Below are 21,227 nucleotides of genomic sequence, written 5' to 3'. Positions count from 1 at the left end.
CCGCAGGTCTCCGAGACCTCCGAATGTGACTTCGATCGTGTTTTCTCCCTTGATGGACCTGCTGTGAAGTTCTCCTGGTCCCCTGCTCATCAATCCTGTTTTCTCTGATGGCTTTTGCATCTCCGCCGGCCTCTCCTCCGGATGAGGATGGCCAGGCCCGCGCGCCGCGCTATCCCGGCGAGGATACAACGCCCACCAGCCGCCAGGAAATCTGGGGATGGTACGCCTATGGTATCGCTGCTGAAGTGTTCGCGGTATGCGGCGTAGGTGCGTAATCCTTTCCTTGAACGCATCCTCGTGTTTGCAATGCTAATGATATCGTATAGGCTCATTTCTTCCCCTCACACTGGAGCAATTGGCCCGTGAGCGCGGGTTCCTCCAAAGCAGCCATTTGCCGTGTGTCGGTCCCGACTCGCCCTCCGCGCCCAAGGAATCATCCCCAGCCATGTTTCGCCGCGATGACACCAATGAGCAGTGTGTGGTTGGACTGATGGGGTTGGAGATCAACACGGCCAGTTTCGCCATGTATACTTTCTCTCTGGCGGTTCTGGTGCAGGCGTTGACTCTGATCTCATTCAGCGCACTGGCAGACTATGGTATGACCCACTGCCTTATAATCCCGTAAGACAATGCTGAGAAATCGTATAGAGAACAATCGCAAGACGCTTCTTGTCGCATTTGGATTTATCGGATCAGCAACAAGCATGCTATTCGTTTTCATCGCGCCTCCAGTATTCGTACTGGGTGCGCTTTTAGTCGTCGTTGGAGTCGTCTGTCTTGGCTCATCCTTCGTCGTACTGAATTCCTTCCTACCAGTGCTCGTCGCCAATGACCCCTCTATCCAGAACAGCAACAAGGAATCCGCCGCCGAACTGCATCGGCTCGATCCAGAAGCCGAATACGTACACGCCCGCACATCCTTTGATAGGGACGAACCAAACCATCGCCCTCCAACCGGGCTCGGTCTAGGCGGCGCAACAGGCACTTCCTCCCCAGAATTGCAGTTGTCAACCAAGATCTCCTCGAAGGGCGTTGGTCTCGGCTACTGCGCAGCAGTGTTTGTCCAACTACTCAGTATCCTGTTGCTCTTCACCCTATCCAAAACCTCGATCTCCAAGGCCTCTGGCACGCTTCCTTTGCGCTTCGTGCTCCTACTCGTTGGTATCTGGTGGTTCAGCTTCACCATGGTGAGCCGGCGCTGGCTGCGCAGCCGTCCCGGACCACCCCTCGAATCTACTTCAACAGGCGCAAGCAGCCACCAACCCCGCTGGCGTATCTGGCTTCACCTCGTTGCCTTCGCGTGGAAGTCGTTGTGGAGAACAGTTAAAATAGCTCTCAAACTCCGCGAAGTGATTGTTTTCCTCGTGGCGTGGTTCCTCCTGTCAGATGCAATGGCCACCGTCTCCGGTACGGCAATCCTCTTCGCCCGCACCGAACTCAAAATGAGCACAACCATGGTTGCCCTGCTTTCCATCACCGCAACACTTTCCGGTATGGCAGGAGCGTTCCTGTGGCCTATTGTCTCTCGATACTTCGGTCTCAAGTCCAACCATACCATCATGGTCTGCATTGCGTTGTTCGAACTCATCCCGCTTTATGGTATGCTTGCATACATTCCTCTATTTAAAAACTGGGGCGTGATCGGATTGCAACAGCCATGGGAGATCTACCCCCTTGCCATTGTGCATGGAGTCGTTTCCGGTGGGTTGTCTTCGTATTGTCGGAGTTTTTTCGGGTTGTTGATTCCTCCCGGTATGGAAGCCGCGTTTTATGCACTTTACGCTGCGACAGACAAGGGGAGCTCGTTCATCGGACCTGCAATCGTCGGTGTGCTTATCGATGCAACTGGACAGGTGCGAAGTGGGTTCTTCTTTATTGCGGTGTTGATTGTCTTGCCTATTCCTCTGGTATGGATGGTGGATGCGGAGAAGGGAAGAAGAGAGGGACTCAAGATTTCAGAGGACATGGTGAGAGGTGGAGAGGGAGAGGATGAGGAGGTGGAGGGATTACTGGCTAGGTAGATAACGTTAGATGGTGCGGATATTCTGTCCCGGAAATGATTTATGGAATGAATGAGGAATGAGAAGAATTCTGAAGGTCACAAATATTATCGATGGGGATAACGCTTGCATAAGCACGTGATCATTTTTATATCTATATTCACTGTTACTATGATGTGCTCATGTGCAAGTCACGAACACAGTAGTGACGGTTAATGTCACTCATCGTCATCTACAACCACCACCATCCAAACTCCTACTTGCCCATTACTCGCCAGCAGCGGTGTGCAATGAACCCATCTGTCTCTTCCCTGTGCATTAAATCTATTCAACCATTTGATCCTTGCTGTGACGCTCCGACCACTCATCAATGCATGCAGTAATTCATCCCTAACTGCTGCACTACTCCCAATTCTAGAGAGAAAGGAGGACTGCAGTATTCCAGGTATTTGCAGCGAGGGCGAAGTAAACAATATCCTTAGGGACGGATATGGACGGACAAGAAGATACTATAAAAGTTAGCACCCTATCCCACAAGAGGTGAGAGACACTCACATTCTCATATACACCAACCAACGCCGTCCCCATCTTGGTATCTTTCTCTCTTATCCCATCGCCCTCGACCGATTCCTCACCTTCAGCAACGGACCACCTTGTCCGGCCGCTATTACGCAATGCCGGGGAAGTCATAGGTTGGAAAAGACTTCCTCCAATGTCTTGAGTGACCTTCAACTCTCGTGGACTGAATAGCTCACTCAAGTCACGGAACTCGTCTCTCTGGATACCAATTGGCGCCTCTGCCACTTCCACACCGTCTCTCATCTGCTGCTTTTGCAAATCTCGCAGTGACTCCATCTGGACACCGTCCATAACCAACCCACTGACATCGATCTGGGCCCCGATGAAGTACCGCACTCTACCATGGCTGTCGCATAGTGGAGCGCACTGAAGAAGATTCATGAAAGGAGAGCCATCGCGACGGCTACACCGTTCGACTGTCAGCATATATGCGCATCTTGTGTGCAATTAAACTTACTAATTCAGAAACAACTCCGAATGATGCCTTCCCGCTTTCAATGCCTCCCTGATCCTCCGCACACTATTAGGATTCGTCTTCGGTCCCTGCAAAAACCGACAATTCCGTCCAAGCACATAGTCCATGCCATACTGCGTCGTGCGATGGAATTCTACCACCAAACCAACAAGTGTCAGCAAAAGAAAAAAAAAAAGGTTCACCAGGAAGGAGAGACTGCGTACCCTCAGAAGCAAAAACGATCGGATTATCACGTCTCGACGGATCTGTAAGACAGAACACCTCCGCCAGTGCCTTCTCCTCATCCGTTCTCTGGAACCTCTTGGGTAGGGTTCCCCTGACCCTTTCCTCCACCACGCGACTGGTAATTCCTATGCAGCGCGAGGTAATAAACGCAGGGAGTTCCTCATCAGTAAGCATCTTCAAGGCTTCCTGTACCCGCTGTTGCAGTGTCGGATGGGTGATTACTCCGATTTTCTGTCCTGACATTGAAGACACCGACGATTTCGGTTGAGCATCATCGACAAAGCATCGCACCAAGCAATTTGCGTAATCGATTGCCTTGAGGGCTTTACGCGCGGTCAAGTAGTAAGTCAACCTGTGGAGAGAGCGTGGACGCTCCTCAAGAAGAAATTCGCGAAATTGCGCTAGATAGCGCGGGTTGTGCAGAATGGTAAGCATATGCTCCGATGAGAAGACGAGATCAGCGATCTTTTCGAGAGCATGGAGTGGCGGGGCCTCTTGTGTATCGTGCTGTGGTGCAATAAGATCATAGGACAAGCCAGGGTCACAGACAGGATTGAACTCGTCGGATTCGTCATAGTAAGGGTTCGGCTGGTGAAGAAGAGGAAGCTCATGAATCATATAGTTCCTACGAAGTGTCTTGACAGACGGCCTCGAGACCAGAGCTTTTGTCGTGATATGTGCACGACTAGGGGGACGAGGGAATCCGAGAAGGATTTCGCTCGGTCGCCGTCTGCGCACCTCTCGCGACTCATCTTCGCTGATGGAAGCGGAAGACGTAGATGTTCGCCATGGCGAAGGCGCATCTGAGGGGGGGATATTGTCCAATGCGACAGTGGAGGGGTAGGAACGCAGCGAAGTTGCGTCGAAGTGGTCCATGGTTGGTGCTGAGACTGAAGTTTTGTCCGTGCCAGGTCTTTAAGTGGCACGGCACTTCACCCATCCTTTATACAGCATTTCCGTATTCGCAGCGCGACACATCCAATGATCGCTACTACATACCAGATTATCCCCTGGAGACAGGTAGGAAAAGGCAACCTCTCATCGCGATGTGAAGCGATCGAAAAGAACCGCCGCGGCGTAGATGCGAACTCCGATCGATCGATTGCCGCAGATGTCAACCACGAGATCGAGAACTTGTTCATGCGTGATGCAATCCCGCATGCAATGTGACTGCTCCACTATTGATCTACATCGGCAGAAGTATTTTGGGAAAGAAAAGCAAACTCTAATTGAGAAACTGGTGGGTGTCTGTTCAACATATTGATTGACCCGTCTGCGGGAGGTAACTCTCCTGTCCACTAATAGAGCAGGGAACTCAAATCCCATCCAACAATTAACCCGTGTTCTGCAGGCACAGATCTGGATTCCTCCCAACTAATACCTAACCTTAATATAGGTAACCAACTCACCCTCCTCCAATGCCGCACCAGTGATAGGATCCTCACTATCGGGCCCCAACAGCCGGAACAACCAATACGGCAGCTTCGATCCAGAATCAGAGTATTCCTTGATAGCCCAAGTAGTGACATTGTTGGCGCCAATAAACAGGCCGTCCTGCTGCGTGCCGTTCACATAGTGGTGGTAAAAGTCGACCGGGACGGAGGCCTGCTCGTCCAATCCCCACATCAAGAGCGCGGTATAGGGGATAGAACTGATGTTCAATGGCTGGAAGCTGTATCCGCTCACGCCGGTCTCAACGAGACCATTGAGAATAGAAGGAGAGGAGTCGTCACAGATGATGGGGTTCTTGGCTTCGTCGTTTTCGGAGCCGATGGCGATCTAATCAAGCATTTATTAATACTAAGGGACAAAGTTGATGATCAAAAGGGGCAATGGCCATACATATCCCATATGGATACCAGTCTCTCCAGCAGTGCGGAAGACAACGCTGGTATCACCGAAACCCTCAATAGGGCAAGCCTGATCCGGCGCGGTAACGTTCTTGCAGTCGCTGGCAGCAAGCATGAAGTAGCCGGTGGTTCCGGTCTCCGGGGAGTACGAATTGATGTTGGTGCATCCTCCGGCGGCGCGAACGGGTTGCACGGCCGAAGCGTAGGCAGAGCCTGCGAGCATGGAAACTCCGGTCAAGATAGCGGGAATCATGATGGTGATGCGGATAGTGCTTGTGTTCTGGAGATCTGAGCCTGGAATACAAGTAAACCTCAACGGGTCAGACAGCCATATTTATACTATGCTCGTGGCACAACATGCTCACGATCGGTAGTATTGGCCGAAATCGCTCTCAAAAATGCGACTCTAGAACAAATTCCCTGATTCTGTTAGCATCAATCCATCATAACCCAGTTGTGCCTGAATAGGCAAAAGACCCATACAGAAGCTCGTGGGGGCCGTTCAGGAACCAGCGCGTATTGGTGGTCCGTTTAATTCGGATGGGGCGGATACGACGGCTCGATCCGTCAATTTTGGCTGACAGAGGAAACTTCTCCTTTACCGACGCCCCATGACTTAGGAGGGTTTGAGGCGATTGCCACCATGGAAGGAAGCAACTAATTGCTTTGGACCCTGACCGAGGCCTTTGGTGATGGATGCTGCCTGCAGGGGTCGCGGTGATGCCTGCTTGAACGTGCTTAGTGCATAAATAGTCTTGTATCTTACTGGACCGTCAGTGAAACATGTCCAGTAGGATATTTCGTCAACTATGACTGTGAGGATGCTTGGCTCGGCAATGGAATTGTCCTCATGTCTCGTGGGGCGCATGAGGCTGAAGTTGTCTGCTAAATGTGCATCCATCCGGTCGGAAATTCGTCTGAAATGTCCGAGAGAGCGACCGTAGGCATTCCGTAACTGCCTAAGGAACGCAATACAACCTTAGACAATGTCATGAGCCATTGGTGTATTAGGCATCTCTGAGCATTTATTATGTCGGGCTACAACTCCAAATAAACCTATTGCCAATTTTTTTTCGATATTTTTCTTTTGGTTGTGTCTATCCCGTCGCATTCCCTACTAAGCCAGCTAAATGCCTCATCGCTACGGCTGCACCTTGCATATAACTGTGTCCGGTTCTGCACAAGCAAGCTCTCCTCAATATTAGCACTGTTGCTATGTTATTTTATTTTTTACTCCAAGCAAGCTGGAATTTGAAAAGAGACGATACCTGTTAGACATCACCCATAGACAATGTACGTTCCGCCAAAAAGTCAAGGATTCCGTTTTCCGCGGGCAGGATAACCTGTCAGTCCAAAACGGCCGACGGTTATCCTCATAGTACTCACAATTATAGACTGTGAATCTGATAGACGAAGCATTTATGCTATGTGTACGGCTTTGGTTTATTCAGGGATCAAAGCACATAACTACTACTAAATATATTGCTCGAAAGAACAATAATAGCGGTTATGTATATCAGTATATTCCCACATTGCCTTTTCTCAACCTTCTATTCTATTTTTACTAGTAATTGACAATATATGTACCCGGCTGGCTTGATTCGATAGCATCACAAGTCCGTCCCTCAAAATACTTTGCACCCATATTTGATCATATCATAACTCTTAACCTCTTAACACGTAAAAGGTTTACTTATCTCCCCCGACCGAAACTCATTAACCTATAATAACCCACGTTAGCCTTTGATCTTCCTAGTATCCATATAGAAACCACCTACCAGCTCCGCAATACTCGAGTAAGTACCGCAACCGAAAACAATCATACCGACAATAAAGACCACCAAATTACACATCGCAGGCCGTAGATTGTGTTTCTCATACCACGCCCCATCCCTCAAAAGCACAAACCACATCACGGGAGGAATGTAAAACGACAGACCGGATACAAAAAGTGCCGAGATGATGGACAGTAGCTCCGAGAAGATTGGTATAGCCTCGGCAATGACCCAGGCGAGAACAGTAACAAGGGAAATGAGACCCAACCAAGTCATCCAGCCCTTCCGAGTATTGATAAAGCGAGCGGCCGAGTCATGGTAGAACTTGCCGTGAATGTATCTGCAGACGACCGTCACGTTGATAGACCCGGAGATGAAGATGACTGGAAGAGCTATGCCGAAAACCACTCTTGAAATGACTGGTCCGGCTGATAGTAGGGCAGGAGATTGCACGCCCTGGCCCACAAAAGCGTAGATAAGCGACCCTGTCAATGTGTAGATGACGATTTGAATGCCTCCTAGCCACCATAGGGTTTTGATGTAATCCTCCGGAGTATGCATGTCTTCCATGAAGGAAGGCAGGCAGCCAGCGAAAGAATACGCGAAGACAATGTTGTTCGCGGCGACAATTGCTTGCGAGAAAGTGATCCCAGCTATGGGCCACGCAGACCACGGGATATGATCAGTGGAGAAGGTGCCGGTGGAACTGGAGCTTTGGATGCCAGTGGCAATTACCGTGACTCCGATGGCCAAGATAATCGAAGCGAAATCAATATAACCAAGAATTGCGATTTCCGCAAAGGATGGAGGAATGGCGAGGATCATCAGAATGGCAGCGGAGACAATACTGAAGACCACCGAACACACGCTGCTTTCAGTGATAGTCTGGAACGCAATTGCGCCGGTCAAGCAGTGAGAGCCAATGACAAAGACCAGTAGGGCGACAAAGCTGCCAACAAAGATCTTCCCTCCCACATTTCCCAAAAGAAGATGGCCAACATCCGCGTAGTGCCCAACCTCGGGGTACTTTAATTTCACCTGTCCAATGTTATAGCCCGCATACATCGCTACCAGTCCGATACCAATTGTGAGAATGACACCCGCAACCATGCCCAGCGTAGCAAAGGCAGAAGGCAGGCCCAAGCTCCCGAGGGCAATTGCCTCCACTATGGAAATAACCGTGAGGCGCTTCCATCCTAGCCGGCGAAACCTAGCATTGCCCTCTAAAATGTATTGGGTCTCGGGATCGGACAGATCCGGAGTCTTCGGAAGGCCTTCGCTGGCCATGAAGACGCGAGTAATCGATTGGCGATGGGGGTAATGTATGAACTGAGTATGAAGTAAGTAGGGCCCCTCTAAGTTGTTGAGATGTTCAAAAATGTTCAAGAAAAGAACCGGGGGGATGGGGGGTAGAGATAATCAGATGATCAGATAAGATGGAAGGAACTGATTGCTTCCGAGGGAATTTCCCGGCCGCGCAACCCCACCCTCGCTGCAAAACCTTTCCAACACTAAGACATCACTAATCCACTTCGGAGGACTAGCCGCTTACCCCTCACGGATTCTCCAGTTAGAGATTTGTCTTTTTATCCTGCATCTGGTGCGATTGACTCGTAAATCCCAAGCATTTCTGAGAGATTTAATTCCCAAAAGCACGAGCGAAACATGGCTGTTTAGAATCTTATCTTTCATGAGGCGAAGATGGAAAACATATTATCCGAGGCGCAAGATGCATTCGTGGCGAGAATACGATGATAGTAGAAGCCAAGGGCGGGTCGCCGATATCAAATAGCCCCGTTCGGACCAATTGAGAATCTATGGAGGATGATAGGGATCCTGCCAAGTCATTAACCAGTTTTAACCCCCTCTCCGATGTTATAGACGATTACTCAAAGTATGCTTCACAAGAAGATTCGGTAAAAGCCTGCAAGAATCTTTGCTCTACTCAAACTGTCAGCGTCATTATCCTTCGGTGGAATAGGCCTGCACTTTCTTTTTAGCAAAATAGTGATCCTGCATCAAGATTGCATGATGTCTTAATGTTCTGCCAACCAAGGTTGCATGAGATTGCTATGCGTTCGTTTAAACTCAATTTGACCTTCGGGAAATCAGGATGAAAACTGAGACACACAAATTCTTCGTTATGAAAGATCAAATGTACACAACTCCATATTATTAGCTCGAAACTGGTTGAATCACAGAAAATAGTAGTCTACATGACTAATTAGAGATCATGTCACATGTAACCTGTACTTCTCTTCTCCGCTTATATCTCCTATCTTTTAGTGCTATCTCCCCTCCAGTCCCCGCAAATAATAATAACCAAAAGGAAAATTCAGAAGATCAAGAGGGGTCTGAGCTGGCGGTATGAGGTCCCGTAATATCGAGCCGAGACAAGATGTCATCAAAGCGCCATAGAAAATGATTCAATGAATGGCGCAAATACTTCCTCTGTGTGTTGCCGTCTCCAGTCGCCCGGTCTCTCATTTTCTGTGGAGGTCACTGCTCGGCGACTAGGGGAATCGTCTTGAAAACCTGGACTAGCCCGGCGTTGAGGAGCTGGTACCATACCCTCGGATGATTGATGACAAGGTTCTTCCTTTCGCTCCTGGTCCCTAGATGATTGCGATGATGGTCGGGAATCACCATCCTCTCGCTGCCGGTTCCAGGAATAAGGAGCAGAAGCAACAGAAAGCCGAAGCCGCTCGCGGGATAGCCGCAATGCTGCTAGTCCCTGTGCAATGTATTCCTCATTATGCTGGTGCCTCAGATTGGGGTTGTATTGGAACCCGAAGACTGGGTATCGATTGTGCTCCGGATCCGACACGCCGTCGAGATATACGCACGCGTAATCGGTTTTATTTCTATGCAAGCGATCTTCGCGCCGGATGTCTGCGTGGGTTCGATGCGGCCACCGGCGGGGGAGGGTGTGGATCAGGTTGCGGACGTAGAGCGGGAAAGTATTGGGTGCAAAGCGGAAAAAGAGCTGGCCACTGCGGTAGGAGTCAGGGGATGCCCACTCCTCACCAATGGTCGTGTCTTGTTGGACCCGATCCCTGAGTTTGTCGCGCGCATCGTAAAAACAGATGTGGTGTGGTGTCTGATGGGATGGCAGTTGTTTGTTCCCGTCTGTGCTTTCATCCATTAAATTGGGCAATGAGCCGGCCACGTATTCGAAGAACACCACGGGGTCTCTGGTGTTTGGCCACGCAGGGTCAAACTCGAAAATGGAGAGTCTCACCCCTCGGAGACGCTTCAGGCGACAGAACTTGAGGAGACCCCCATCCCAAAAAGTGTCTCGTACCGCCTGTACAGGAAAATAAAGATAAATCTGGATAGAGATGGCAGCGAGATTGGGAAAACCGAGACTAATTAACGAGGAAGTCTCATTCCATTCAGCGAGATGTGTATCCATTCCTTGCTGGGGCGGAACACTTATTTTGAGATATTGTATCGATTGAACTTGCCAGCGATGCAAGCAAATTGGAAATTTGGAGAAAGTTCCAACTTGCTGGGTGAAAAAATAGTGCGCATATAGGGTATATGTCGGGCTTCATAGTAGATCTGACGGCAGGTGCGAAGGAAAGAAAGGTTCATAGAATTATTCTCAAGGTCCTGCGGCAGAGGATAGTCTTGAGACGCGATTTGAGGTGCGGTACCAGTGTACTGGTCAGATTGGAGGATCTTCTGTTGTGTTGTCACACATTCTGGGTGGTTGCAGGTTGCGGGTATGATTGGTGGATAGTGCCGCATGGATTTCGCTGTCTTGGATGGAATCTTATAAAATAGCTCCTCGGGAATAAAACCAAGCCTTCGCTTGATCAATTCCTAAAAGCGTACTGAGGAGCATCCGTCCAAAAACATCCACATCAGACGGTCGCGCGCATTCAAGCACATGGCCAAAATCTGCATTGCAGACCACAAAATGCTGATGCTCGTTCCATGCAACTGCAAAGTCGAATGAAGTCTGCGCATTCCACAGGGGTGCGGATAGGTACCATGAGTGGTTGAGACCGAGACGGCCGTCGCAGCTAAGGTTGTTCTCGCCCGTCACGAAACGGTATACTTGCACCAGATAAAACGTGAAAAGGGCGGTGCGACGCGCAGATTCCTGGTATACCCATTCTTTCCAGGACTGCATGACGGCATCCATGGGCGCGGTAAGAGCAGTATCAGGCTCTGCGGCTGGGAAGTATATATAATTCAGAAGGTTGAAAGCTGATGTTTCCAGCATGGGGATAAAAGGCTCGGCGGACAGTCGGGCATGGATATCCCCGTCGAACAGGCGCATTATCTGATACAGTATCAGTGATTGAGTGTGTGCAAGTGCCTCGAGAGGCGTGCTCGGTGGCGGAGAAGCACGCAAATCGTCAATGCGGGTTTTGAAGGAAGAGAGGATAACAGGAGCATTGATATCATTTCGAGCCATGTAGAGGGCGCAGCAGGCGAGAGCGTCTGCAATATTTAGCACAAAGCCGAAATTGAAAGCAATAAATGTACCTTGCATTGACCTGGGCATGCCATCCTTGTACAATTGGCGATGACACCAGGGTGTCTGGCTTTCGAGGACCATCATTTTGGGTGCTTGTTTCAGCACATCCATGCCGAACTGTAGGCGTTCCGTGATTATTGTCGATATGGGCAGCGAAGACCTTGTCTTGATCACAGTAGTACTTGGATTGTCATGCGTTAGCGACATCATAGGAGGTTGCAGAGGTGGGATTTGGGCCAGTAGATTGGCAACTTCGGTTTCGGGGCTCGGAAGCTCGAGGGGACATGATAACTGCTCTACATCTCGGAAGTGCGTGTTGATATCGGTCCCACACGGGGTTTCGGCAAAGGCGGGAAACAAAGGGTCTTCCAGGAGGTTTACTGCAAGCGATGCTGCCTCCATGTCCATGCTTTGTGGTTGTCTACCAGGATAGACACAGATCTGATTGCGGCGGGCACATCGGAAGCAAGCTGGCCAGGCAAGATCACAGCGTCGCTTGGCTACCTTGCAGGCCTCGCAGGATTTTCGCCGCGGTGGGGCGTTGGTACGCTCTGCCGCTGTGTTCATGGGTCTCAATTGATTGAAGAATTGCGAGGCTGCAATAATTATGGAGAGCTGTGTGGACAGTGAAAAGCCCAACGTAAGATGGCTGCGGAGGAAACAATCAGTGGGGCGGCGGAGTTCCGCCCGCTACTTTAGCTCAACCAATCATACTTGGCCCAGGAAGTGGAACGCCGCGGTGGACTATGTATACTACTAATACTCTCCCTGTGCAATATTTTAATGCTCGCCTGTATAAATAGCTAGATTGTCTTCCTCCTTTCAAAGTACTCATCAAAAAGATCCTACTCTTACAGTTCATTCGTATACCGTTTTTGCTGCCAACCTCTCCAATCAGTTTCAGAACAAACTTCATCACCAAACCACCACTCAACATGTCCGTCTTCGTCTGTGGCGCAACCGGCACCCAAGGCGGTGCCATAGCAAAGTACCTCCATGAAAAGGGCATCAAAGTACACACTGTCACCCGCACCCCGCTCTCCACAAAGTCACAGCACCTGCGCGCCCTGGGTGCTGATGTGATTGCGGGTGACTACAACAACGAAGCATCCCTCCGAGCCAGTCTCGCCAATTGCACTGGTCTCTTCCTGAACATGGTCCCCGACTTCCAAAACCCCGACATCGAAGTTATCCGCGGCCGGCGACTCCTCACTCTCGCCAAAGAAGCTGGCGTCAAGTATGTTGTCTACAGCAGCGCCTTCGCCGTCAACGAACCCCACAAGATCCGCACCTTCACTCCAACTGGCTTCGTCGGGAAGATGCTGCTACCTAAGCAGGCGCTTGAAAATGAGATTCGGACAATGGGTTTCGAGCGATGGACTATTCTGCGTCCTGGAAGCTTTATGACAAACTTCCTAGCGCCGATGGTGTATATGTATTCTGGATTAGTGGATAAGGGATGTTGGATTACTGCGTGGACGACGGAGACGAAGATCCCGCTGGTCGATCCGATGGATATTGGGAAATTTGGAGCAATGGCGCTGACTGATGAGAAGTTTCATGGCAAGGAGATTGAAATTGCGGGGGAGTTGTTGACCGTTGAGGAGATAGTGAAGGAGCTCGTGAAGGCCACAGGGCGGGATCTCAAGGCTGCTTACTTAACTGAGGAGGAGATTGAAGCCCAGGCTGCTGTTAACCCGCTGATTGAAGCGCAGTTGGCGATGCGAGATATGGCACAGTTTGCGGATTTGGAGGCAACAGAGGAGTGGGATCTCGACCTGGGAACATTCGAGCGGTTTCTGAAGAGAGAGAACGAGAAGGTTATGAAGACGTTTTCTATTTAGATGTTGGTTTGGCTTTATGTACCTAGTAAATATCTTCCGATTTGGTTGCAACGTGATAATATCATTCTTATCAACCTTTGAACCTCCCATTAATTGTAAAGGCTCTGCTGATTGAGGCGTAAGTCTGTAGTCAATCTGTAGCCGATCTCCATAGTTATCACATGATCAATGTGAGAGATATGTTCACGAGTGTCTCGACTTCCAACAATGTAGTATTATGAAATGAAGTCCACAGTAATGCGCCATTCCCAAACAATCAGACACATGTATCATTTCTGACCCTTTCAAAGCTTCCCATGTACGGCACGGGACACATTATCTCCCAAAAATATCATTTTGTCCTTCCGTGACTCAACATCCCACTGAGATGGTGGCTTTATAACAGAGTCCGCAAATGACTCAACATATCTTGATGCCACGATCACAGCCACCTCATTTTCATCAGTGCAAGCATCATACATCAGTAAACAAGAGCAGACGATGGCCTGCAGATGACCAATTATCTCCCTTCCACGCCATAGCAGCTCCGCCTTGTCAGCCCTATTTGCAATTTGAACGAGACTTTCTAGTCTTCTCGTGACGAATGCACACTCATCCGGGAACATTCGTTGACAATGTTGCAGTATATTGTGCACCCACTGCCCGAAGACGTTCTCGATGACTTTACCATCACCGAGCCGTCGGTCCATAATGACTCTCGCCACATCCTCAGCCATCACACTAACCGTACCCTCCCAGATCGGATTGACCAGCGTGTCTCGGAAGATTCTGGCTACGTTGAGAATCCCACCATCCTCGTTGTTTTCGCAGTAGCCGACCCCTCCTAGTCCTTCCATGCATTCTCGGAGTCCCTGGACAGAACCCACGCTGGTCAGGGCCTTTAGAGCCGGCGTGATGAGACGAAGCAAAGTCGCAGCTTGCTTCTTATCACGCGGGATTACGGCAGCAGCTTTGGTATTACGAACCATTAGATCCCAATCCTGCTCAACGGTTCCCTGCAGGGCAATGCCGAAGAAAACCCAGTGCATGGCCGCCGCGTATTTCACTGTCTCAGCCGCCATCCAGCGCACGTGCTGCGGGACGTCTTCAAGAAGTGAGCCTTGGACCTTGCGAACCCGCGTATATGCCCGGCAAATGGCCAGTCCGCGGCCCCATCCTGCCGTCGAACCGGCCGCTGTATAGAGGCGGGTAATATTGAGGATGGTCGCAACCTCTTTTACACCTCTGCCTTCTTCCCCGATCAGCCAGCCCCGCACACCCTTGAGCTCCAACTCCGCTGTGGGCAGTTGCTTGGTGCCAACTTTGTTCTTCAGCCGTTGCATCCGAATGCCATTCAACTCAATCCCGCTCGAAGATGAGGCCGATCGGCGAGCACGCCGCCGCACTGGTGCATAGAACAAACTGAGTCCTTTGGTTGTCTGCGCCAGCATGACCGTCATTTCCGAGTCGGTCGCACTGCTGAACCACTTAAACCCATCAATACGCCATGGTCCAAGCGGCATGCCGTGCGCATCGTGATGGGAGGCTTCTTGAAGCAGTTCCTCGCGACTCAGTCGACGTGCGATCGTCTCGGTTCCTCGCACGTCGCTGCCACCCTTTCGTTCCGTCATCCACTGTCCACTTGTCCATGCGATTTTGGGATCTCGCGAGATGAGGCGGCGGTATGCCTCACGAAATACTTCGCTACGACCAGGCTGGTCCCCGTCCGGTTCGCCGAGATGAGCTGCAAGCAGCTTTGCTGCCCCGTCCGTCATAGACGCAGGACACCCTGTCATAGCAGCGCTACCAGACCAAACATGGTTCAGGGCAAATTGATGCACGCGGCGGTTCCAGGTTTTGTTGTCTGTCTCATATGCGACGCTCACGAGGCCTTCTTTCTGACCAATTTCCTTGAGAGCCTTCCAACCAGTTGATGTCCATAGCGGATCAACTCTATTTTCCTCGCCAAATGTGGTGAGCGGACGGAGAGCAGGCGGGTTAGTCTCTGCATCAACACTGTGCTGAAGTACTCTAGGCTCAAGAGCACGGCGAGAGAGGTTGTGGATGGAGTGGCCCACGTTGCCGCAGTTGTGGGGAAGGTATAGCTCCAGAATCCGGCCTAAAACTACATCGTCGGATGAAGAGTGGTTTCCCCGGGCGCTTGTAGTAGTAAAGCTATAGCACGGGGGAATAGTGGGAAGGGGTTGAAAGAACCCTTCTGTGGATGATGAGGGCTTGCTGGGAGTGCGTGCTGCCATGTTGTTGTGTCTCGATCTCTGATTCTCAGGAAAGGCAAACAGCTTGGTGGAAGACAAGAGCTGATATGAGGGATGTACCCTCGGAATGCATGTCAGCAGGTCCCCACATCACTCGGCTCCTGAATTGCAGAGACCGAGGTATCTACGGATACGCAGGTTGGTAGCAGCCACTGGGCGAAAACAGGTTTGATCATAATATCTTCATAGCTGAGATTACCATCACTTGTGAATGCAAGGTGAAACAAGATATCATAATATAACCAATTTTGAAGACAGCAAGGAACTGAGGATAAATCTGGAGCTACATAGGGAGGAAGACTGCAGGGGATTGGACTATGCAATCACGCTCTGTGCCAAAGAAGTGAGAGACTGGATGGACGGCGACCGGGTGGCACATGCATCACGTGGTATTAACCCCGCATAGTGTAGTCCACGTGATTAACCTAGAACCTTGTGAGAAACTACAGGAGACTTTGGACTGGTACTATGGAGGAATTCTCGAACGGTTTGGTGATATAAACGGGACTTTGGGGTTATACAAACTGCCGACTTTGTCGCAGCCTTAGGCAGCCATATAGAGGTAAGTACCTCGGGCATATTTGATGCCTTAGGCCACTGATCTAGGATAGCTTTCCATGATTACTAGAAGAGTATGCCCGTACCGATCATAGCTATCATGGGGAGGATTGACTATAGGTAGTCGCACTATCTGGCTAGTATTTTGCAATCTTCTCTTTCTAGTATCTCGCCCTAGACTCTTGCGCCATCCCACTCAGCTTTGTACATCACGAGTAAACTAATCGTCCCCTTACATTCCCTCTATTCATGGAGAACTTCTTGCTTTGGTGTTAGTTTCCCATTTATTAGATACTCGTGGGTTGACTGAGTTAAAGACTCGGAAGTTCTCAGACGTAATGATGTTGTAGGGCTGAACCAGCCGTCTTGTATAGAGTCACGGTATAATTGTAGCGTCACGGTATTTCTTAGGAACTTCCCTAGATACTCCTTTCCTATAAGTCCCGTCTTTCCACTGCCCTCAGATCAAGTATTTTCATTCTACCAACTGCCCTAACTCCCACAGCAACTATGTCCCCGACTTCCATCAAAACCCGCTTCCTCATCCTCTCCGACACCCACGGCGCAGAGCTACCCGACGCATGCTTCGAGCACTCGGCAGACGTTGTGATACACTGCGGTGACCTCACAAACTCCTCCTACATAACTGAATTCCAAACATCCATCAAACAGCTCCAGCGTCTCAAAGCCCCACTCAAGCTTGTCATCGCCGGAAACCACGACTTCACCCTAGACACACCAACCTTCGAACAAAAGATCCGCGAAGCAGGTCTCGAGAACGACTCCTCCGTCAAGAAAGTATACGGAGACTATGAAGAAGTCCGAACCCTCTTCAAACACGAACAAGACAACGGCATTATCTTCCTAGATGAGGGTACACACTCAATAACACTACCAAACGGAGCTTTACTCAACATCTATGCCAGTTCATACACCCCCTCCCTCGGGGACTGGGGGTTTCAGTACCCTCCTGAAAGGGGACATGACTTTCAGATTGAGGAGGATGTTGATATCGTGATTACGCACGGTCCTCCCAGGGGAATTATGGATTATACTGACAACAGGAGAGCTGGGTGTCCGGATTTATTCAAGGCTATTGCGAGATCTAGACCCCAAATGCACTGTTTTGGACACATTCATGAAGGATGGGGTGCGATGATTGCACAATGGAGGGATAGGACTGTTGTTGGGAATGAACCTTCCCACTTTACGGCTATCGACTATGGACGGTCGAGTGTTGTCACAAAACTGTCAAGACTTGATCCTGAGACATCACCGGCTGTTGTAGAAACGAGTCATTGTACGGATGATGCGATTCCATTGAAACCGGACCATCAGACACTCTTCATAAATGCAGCCTTTGAGGCTAGCAATATGGCAGGTGACGGCCCCGCAATGCACCCGGTCTGGCAAGTTGATCTGGAGCTTCCGTGTGCAAAATAGTCAGATCAGCAGCACATTGATCGTGAAGACGGTATAAATCTCGAATTGTCGTGAGCATTTACAAGGGTTGATTTCCAGCGACTTTCCCCCGGGATGTGCCCCCTTGACTATTACCTAAATGACCCCAATATATCCACTCATGTCATATAGAAAGAGGGGTTTTCCTTTCACACCATAACAAAGCAAGAGGCAGGGAGGAGATGATGATAGAGCATTAGAACATCTGCGCATGCACATCTAAATATTATTGCTCCCATAACCTATACTTTCCACAATCCTCTCATGACAGGCATAGATTAGCATTGAAATCCCGCAGGTAAAACTATACTCCAGCCTCCGCTCGCATCTGCGCACTATTGATGAATTCGCACCGGTCAAACAGCCTTTCCCATAACACTGCCTTCTCTGCTTCTGTAGATCCTCCTGCATCCGCGTCTTTGCTGACTCTGACCGCCCCCGAGCCCATAGAACCCCCGAAAACCTGAATCGACAGCTGATCAGGCGTATCCTTGGAAAGTCCCTGCTCACTGATCCCCGAGAATGCAGCAGGCCATGTGTCACTAGGACTCGCATCATGCGCAAACCCAATCACCTGTCTGCTCACCTCCCGTGCCAACTCCATTTGTTCCGGGGAGTTATTAGCCCCACCCTCCAGGTTAGCATTGTTCATGACATAGGGAATATCACTGAGATGAGCAACGCGCCACATCGGTACGCCCATCATTTCGAATACTGGCGCGTATCTGGTCGCATTATGCTCGTAGAGCCATATTTTAGATGTGGTAGTCCATCCTCTCTGAGCGTACTGCCATGCAAAATCAAGCACTGGACAGGTAAACCAAATATTACGATTTATTTGCGCGGCGCGGTAGTACTGGGGTGATATAGGGCCATCGTAGCTTTCGCGGACCATATGCGCGAACTCTGTGACCGGATATAAATCTAGAAGTCTTTCTTTTGTGGAAGGGGAGAGCTTCGTCAACCATAATCCGAAGCTAGCAAGCACTTCATCGTCGGTGGATGTTATTGGTAGGGCATACCAGGCTCCATCGTTGGTCACCCACGAAGCAATTATAGGGATATCTTTGACGAACTTGCCAGCACGTAGGAGCTCAGAGGGTCGGGCGGGGAGAACGTCTCCATCAATGGTCGGATAAAAGAACCCTTCTCCAAATGGGGGGCGAGCTGCACGTGACGCCGTAACGGAGAGATTTGTGAGAGTGTCGACGGGGATACGTCGAAGACATGCAAGGGCCTCAGATGATTCGGCGTCGTCGGTGGTGACGCAACCAACCTCACGCGCGATATTTGCGGTGTTCTCGGATACCAAAGTTGAGTCACTGTTGAAGTTGAGACCCGGGGCGCCAGACATCATGCTTTGTATGTTAGATAACTGGAAGAAGGCAGATTTACATTAGTGAACTTACATGGCTCGTTGGAACGGAACACCTTTGGTGCCATTGAAAGATGTCAAGTGCAAGCCGATGTCACTGGCTCCGACGCTCTGCCCGATGGCAGTTACTATAGATGCGTTAGCTGCCCGTGCCTGTTTTATGACATGATTCAGTTGTTTGTACCTCTGCTGGGGTTGCCCCCAAATGCTTCGATGTTGTCTCGAACCCCTGGTCATTGGGTCAGCAAGGATTTCGTAGTGCATAAACGAGTCCACGTACATTCCAATGCAGCGCGCTGATCCCGCAGTCCGGCATTCGTATGCTTCTTCTCAACCATGGCCCTACTGGTCGCAAATCCAAAGACTTGAGGCTGTCAACAACATCTACATGTGCGCACAGTGTATATGTCTTACATCCTAATCGGTAGTTTATCCCGACATATATTAACGGCTTCCCCGCCGCCACGGCCCCCTGAAGTAGCCCTTCCGGGTTGTAAAGGATGTCAGAAGCAGAACCCAGAGCATGGCCACCTACGCATTATCATAATCAGTCTCGATTTAAAAATCAGTAGAGTATGAATCTACTTACCTCCATGCAACCACACCACAACAGGAAGTCTATCCTGCACTTTGATACCAGTTGGGCGAGCAACCCTCAAGCTTAGGCAATTCTCGCTGGTATTAGACACTCTACTCGTGAAAGGCAGGATATCTCCTGTACCTTGGGGGCACCACGCTCCAGGCTGGGATGCATCGATCACGGACCCTTTCGACGGGCGGACGGGAACAGGAGGAGCGAAGCGTCGGAGACCAGTCGGCTCCTCCGCATAAAAGATGTTTTGGAAATGTTCTACACCATTTGACAGACTGCCAATATATTCGATGTCATGATGAATGTCGTAAGCTCTGGGTGGTGAGACGGGTGTTTTCGAAAAGACGAGTCGGTGGTAACCAGTGATATGTTCAACAAGAACATCAGTAAGTGGTGAGAGGTATATGGCGAAGAGTGCTATGGCCACCGTGAGTGCGCCTATGACGAAGCCACTTTTAGAAGTGGTCATGGCTAGCTTGGTGAGAAATATACACTGCGTCACCCAGACCACGATGGAACTTGACGAAGTGGTTGGATAAGGTGTGTTGCCTCTTCGTTGAGGTGGTGCATAAGCGGGAGAGATGACGTGGGAGCTGGCGGAGATGCCGTTAAGTCTGGCGACTTGTGGCTGCGCCCGGCCTAACAGGGATGGTCATCCTGCCGGAGCGCTATATCATAGACTCAACATCCTCCTAGGGGATTGGTAATAACTCAATACTGAGCAAGCCTCTGTAGTTCATGGTAGAGTCTAATAACATGAGTGAGAGGAGTTGTAGTTATGAAAAAAGTAGTAGTATATACGGTAGTGGATGGCGCGCATATCCAACATTTGGAATATATATCTGCAACTGAAAGACCAGGTCACACTACGTTTCATCTTCGAGGAATCAGGCACTATAGAATCGAAGGGTAGGTGAATGGCGGAACAAGGCAAATCATATATGAGTAAGCGCAAGAGAAGCTCAATGTCAAAAGATAAGGAAGATCTGGCGATCAATGCTTGGGCCTCTTCTTGGAATCTGGTTGTTTGCGACGATCGAATTGGGAACTCGGCCCGATTGCCCTTTTACGACGGTGAAGGCATATTGTGGCAGAGACTGACCGCCCATTAACAAGGTTGATTATCGGATAAATACGTACTCCGGAGCCGCTTGTTGTCAGCATTCACTATACCCTTTCCGAATTAGATGTGTAAAATGGGCAGACTTGATAGACATCCTGGGGCTGAAAGAATCCTATTAATTCTTTGAGTATATAAGTGCAGGGCTATCTCGCTTTGCTTTGACAGCTATACGGCGGAACGTAGTTTACCACTCACATCAATCATCATTGCTTTGGTCCAGTTTAATTTGAGATACATTCGATATCTTCCTCGGATGCCAAATAACAAACGCTTTCAGTGAGAGCGTGGAAGCACCAAAATGAACGCTTAGCAACTTCGATCTTTGTTGTTCAGTACAGCATCCTCCCCTCGTGCTGTACCTCAACATATCTAGTCTCAGACTTGATAAGATCAGCGATCTATTTGCTAGCGTAGATAACCACTCACGTACATGGAAACCCATAGCTTACCGCTAGCGAATTCTTCTCTTTTTAAGGGGATGATATGGGTGATAGCAACACAACATCACGGGACCTGTGAAACGAGACCCCAGCCAAGGAACACGCCTGCAACGTCAAGACCCCAGCCAAGGAACACGCTTGCAACGTCAAGACCCCAGCCAAGGAACACGCTTGCAACGTCAA

General features: G+C 49.9%; 10 protein-coding genes across 10 annotated transcripts; 3 read left to right on the top strand and 7 right to left on the bottom strand.

Moving 5' to 3' along the window:
• Positions 1-39: 39 nt before the first annotated feature.
• BO85DRAFT_411853 (MFS transporter) lies at positions 40-2,242 on the top strand. The gene is made up of 3 exons (XM_025657545.1): positions 40-267; positions 327-596; positions 649-2,242. The coding sequence occupies exons 1-3, from the start codon at positions 108-110 to the stop codon at positions 2,019-2,021; spliced, it is 1,803 nt and encodes a 600-aa protein (XP_025521615.1). The 5' UTR covers positions 40-107; the 3' UTR covers positions 2,022-2,242.
• BO85DRAFT_465468 (white collar) lies at positions 2,219-4,155 on the bottom strand (the record flags this gene model as incomplete). Its single annotated transcript, XM_025662061.1, has 4 exons — positions 2,219-2,509; positions 2,556-2,982; positions 3,037-3,187; positions 3,258-4,155. The coding sequence occupies 4 exons, from the start codon at positions 4,153-4,155 to the stop codon at positions 2,219-2,221; spliced, it is 1,767 nt and encodes a 588-aa protein (XP_025521614.1).
• A 364-nt stretch (positions 4,156-4,519) lies between these two features.
• On the bottom strand, positions 4,520-5,459 carry BO85DRAFT_465467 (uncharacterized protein). Its single transcript, XM_025662060.1, has 2 exons — positions 5,122-5,459; positions 4,520-5,058 (listed from the first exon to the last, which is right to left on the bottom strand). The coding sequence occupies exons 1-2, from the start codon at positions 5,380-5,382 to the stop codon at positions 4,654-4,656; spliced, it is 666 nt and encodes a 221-aa protein (XP_025521613.1). The 5' UTR covers positions 5,383-5,459; the 3' UTR covers positions 4,520-4,653.
• A 1,264-nt stretch (positions 5,460-6,723) lies between these two features.
• Positions 6,724-8,289, bottom strand: BO85DRAFT_465466 (uncharacterized protein). The gene is made up of 2 exons (XM_025662059.1): positions 6,908-8,289; positions 6,724-6,850 (listed from the first exon to the last, which is right to left on the bottom strand). Exons 1-2 carry the CDS (start codon positions 8,189-8,191, stop codon positions 6,803-6,805), a joined length of 1,332 nt encoding a protein of 443 aa, XP_025521612.1. The 5' UTR covers positions 8,192-8,289; the 3' UTR covers positions 6,724-6,802.
• A 1,019-nt stretch (positions 8,290-9,308) lies between these two features.
• On the bottom strand, positions 9,309-10,657 carry BO85DRAFT_465464 (uncharacterized protein; the record flags this gene model as incomplete). The annotated part of the gene is made up of 2 exons (XM_025662058.1): positions 9,309-10,411; positions 10,474-10,657. The coding sequence occupies 2 exons, from the start codon at positions 10,655-10,657 to the stop codon at positions 9,309-9,311; spliced, it is 1,287 nt and encodes a 428-aa protein (XP_025521611.1).
• Positions 10,658-10,682: 25 nt separating this feature from the next.
• BO85DRAFT_411842 (Zn(II)2Cys6 transcription factor domain-containing protein) lies at positions 10,683-11,990 on the bottom strand (the record flags this gene model as incomplete). The annotated part of the gene is made up of 2 exons (XM_025657544.1): positions 11,405-11,990; positions 10,683-11,359 (listed from the first exon to the last, which is right to left on the bottom strand). Exons 1-2 carry the CDS (start codon positions 11,961-11,963, stop codon positions 10,683-10,685), a joined length of 1,236 nt encoding a protein of 411 aa, XP_025521610.1. The 5' UTR covers positions 11,964-11,990.
• A 341-nt stretch (positions 11,991-12,331) lies between these two features.
• BO85DRAFT_411841 (NAD dependent epimerase/dehydratase) lies at positions 12,332-13,240 on the top strand (the record flags this gene model as incomplete). Its single annotated transcript, XM_025657543.1, has 1 exon — positions 12,332-13,240. The coding sequence occupies one exon, from the start codon at positions 12,332-12,334 to the stop codon at positions 13,238-13,240; it is 909 nt and encodes a 302-aa protein (XP_025521609.1).
• A 6-nt stretch (positions 13,241-13,246) lies between these two features.
• Positions 13,247-15,794, bottom strand: BO85DRAFT_444911 (putative acyl-CoA dehydrogenase). The gene has a single exon (XM_025659138.1). The coding sequence runs from the start codon at positions 15,475-15,477 to the stop codon at positions 13,525-13,527; it is 1,953 nt and encodes a 650-aa protein (XP_025521608.1). The 5' UTR covers positions 15,478-15,794; the 3' UTR covers positions 13,247-13,524.
• Positions 15,795-16,356: 562 nt separating this feature from the next.
• Positions 16,357-17,496, top strand: BO85DRAFT_495765 (metallophosphatase domain-containing protein; the record flags this gene model as incomplete). Its single annotated transcript, XM_025663945.1, has 1 exon — positions 16,357-17,496. The coding sequence occupies exon 1, from the start codon at positions 16,564-16,566 to the stop codon at positions 17,494-17,496; it is 933 nt and encodes a 310-aa protein (XP_025521607.1). The 5' UTR covers positions 16,357-16,563.
• Positions 17,497-17,818: 322 nt separating this feature from the next.
• Positions 17,819-19,950, bottom strand: BO85DRAFT_434165 (lipase; the record flags this gene model as incomplete). The annotated part of the gene is made up of 6 exons (XM_025658455.1): positions 17,819-18,872; positions 18,924-19,017; positions 19,074-19,118; positions 19,170-19,253; positions 19,304-19,420; positions 19,479-19,950. 6 exons carry the CDS (start codon positions 19,948-19,950, stop codon positions 17,819-17,821), a joined length of 1,866 nt encoding a protein of 621 aa, XP_025521606.1.
• Positions 19,951-21,227: the final 1,277 nt, after the last annotated feature.

This window comes from Aspergillus piperis (genome assembly GCF_003184755.1).
Source record: "Aspergillus piperis CBS 112811 unplaced genomic scaffold BO85scaffold_1, whole genome shotgun sequence".
Lineage (NCBI taxonomy): Eukaryota > Fungi > Ascomycota > Eurotiomycetes > Eurotiales > Aspergillaceae > Aspergillus > Aspergillus piperis.
Note: the sequence above shows the minus strand (reverse complement) of the source record. Positions and strands in the feature narration are given on the sequence as shown.

Excerpts from the sequence above, each read along its gene's own strand:
- BO85DRAFT_411853 (XM_025657545.1), top strand. The coding sequence starts at position 108 with ATGGCTTTTGCATCTCCGCCGGCCTCTCCTCCGGATGAGGATGGCCAG. Across the intron at positions 268-326 it reads GTTCGCGGTATGCGGCGTAG|GCTCATTTCTTCCCCTCACA; the intron begins GTGCGTAATCCT and ends GATATCGTATAG. Across the intron at positions 597-648 it reads CAGCGCACTGGCAGACTATG|AGAACAATCGCAAGACGCTT; the intron begins GTATGACCCACT and ends GAAATCGTATAG.
- BO85DRAFT_465467 (XM_025662060.1), bottom strand. The coding sequence starts at position 5,382 with ATGATTCCCGCTATCTTGACCGGAGTTTCCATGCTCGCAGGCTCTGCC. Across the intron at positions 5,059-5,121 it reads CTGGTATCCATATGGGATAT|ATCGCCATCGGCTCCGAAAA; the intron begins GTATGGCCATTG and ends ATGCTTGATTAG.
- BO85DRAFT_465466 (XM_025662059.1), bottom strand. The coding sequence starts at position 8,191 with ATGGCCAGCGAAGGCCTTCCGAAGACTCCGGATCTGTCCGATCCCGAG. Across the intron at positions 6,851-6,907 it reads ACTCGAGTATTGCGGAGCTG|GTTAATGAGTTTCGGTCGGG; the intron begins GTAGGTGGTTTC and ends GGGTTATTATAG.
- BO85DRAFT_444911 (XM_025659138.1), bottom strand. The coding sequence starts at position 15,477 with ATGGCAGCACGCACTCCCAGCAAGCCCTCATCATCCACAGAAGGGTTC.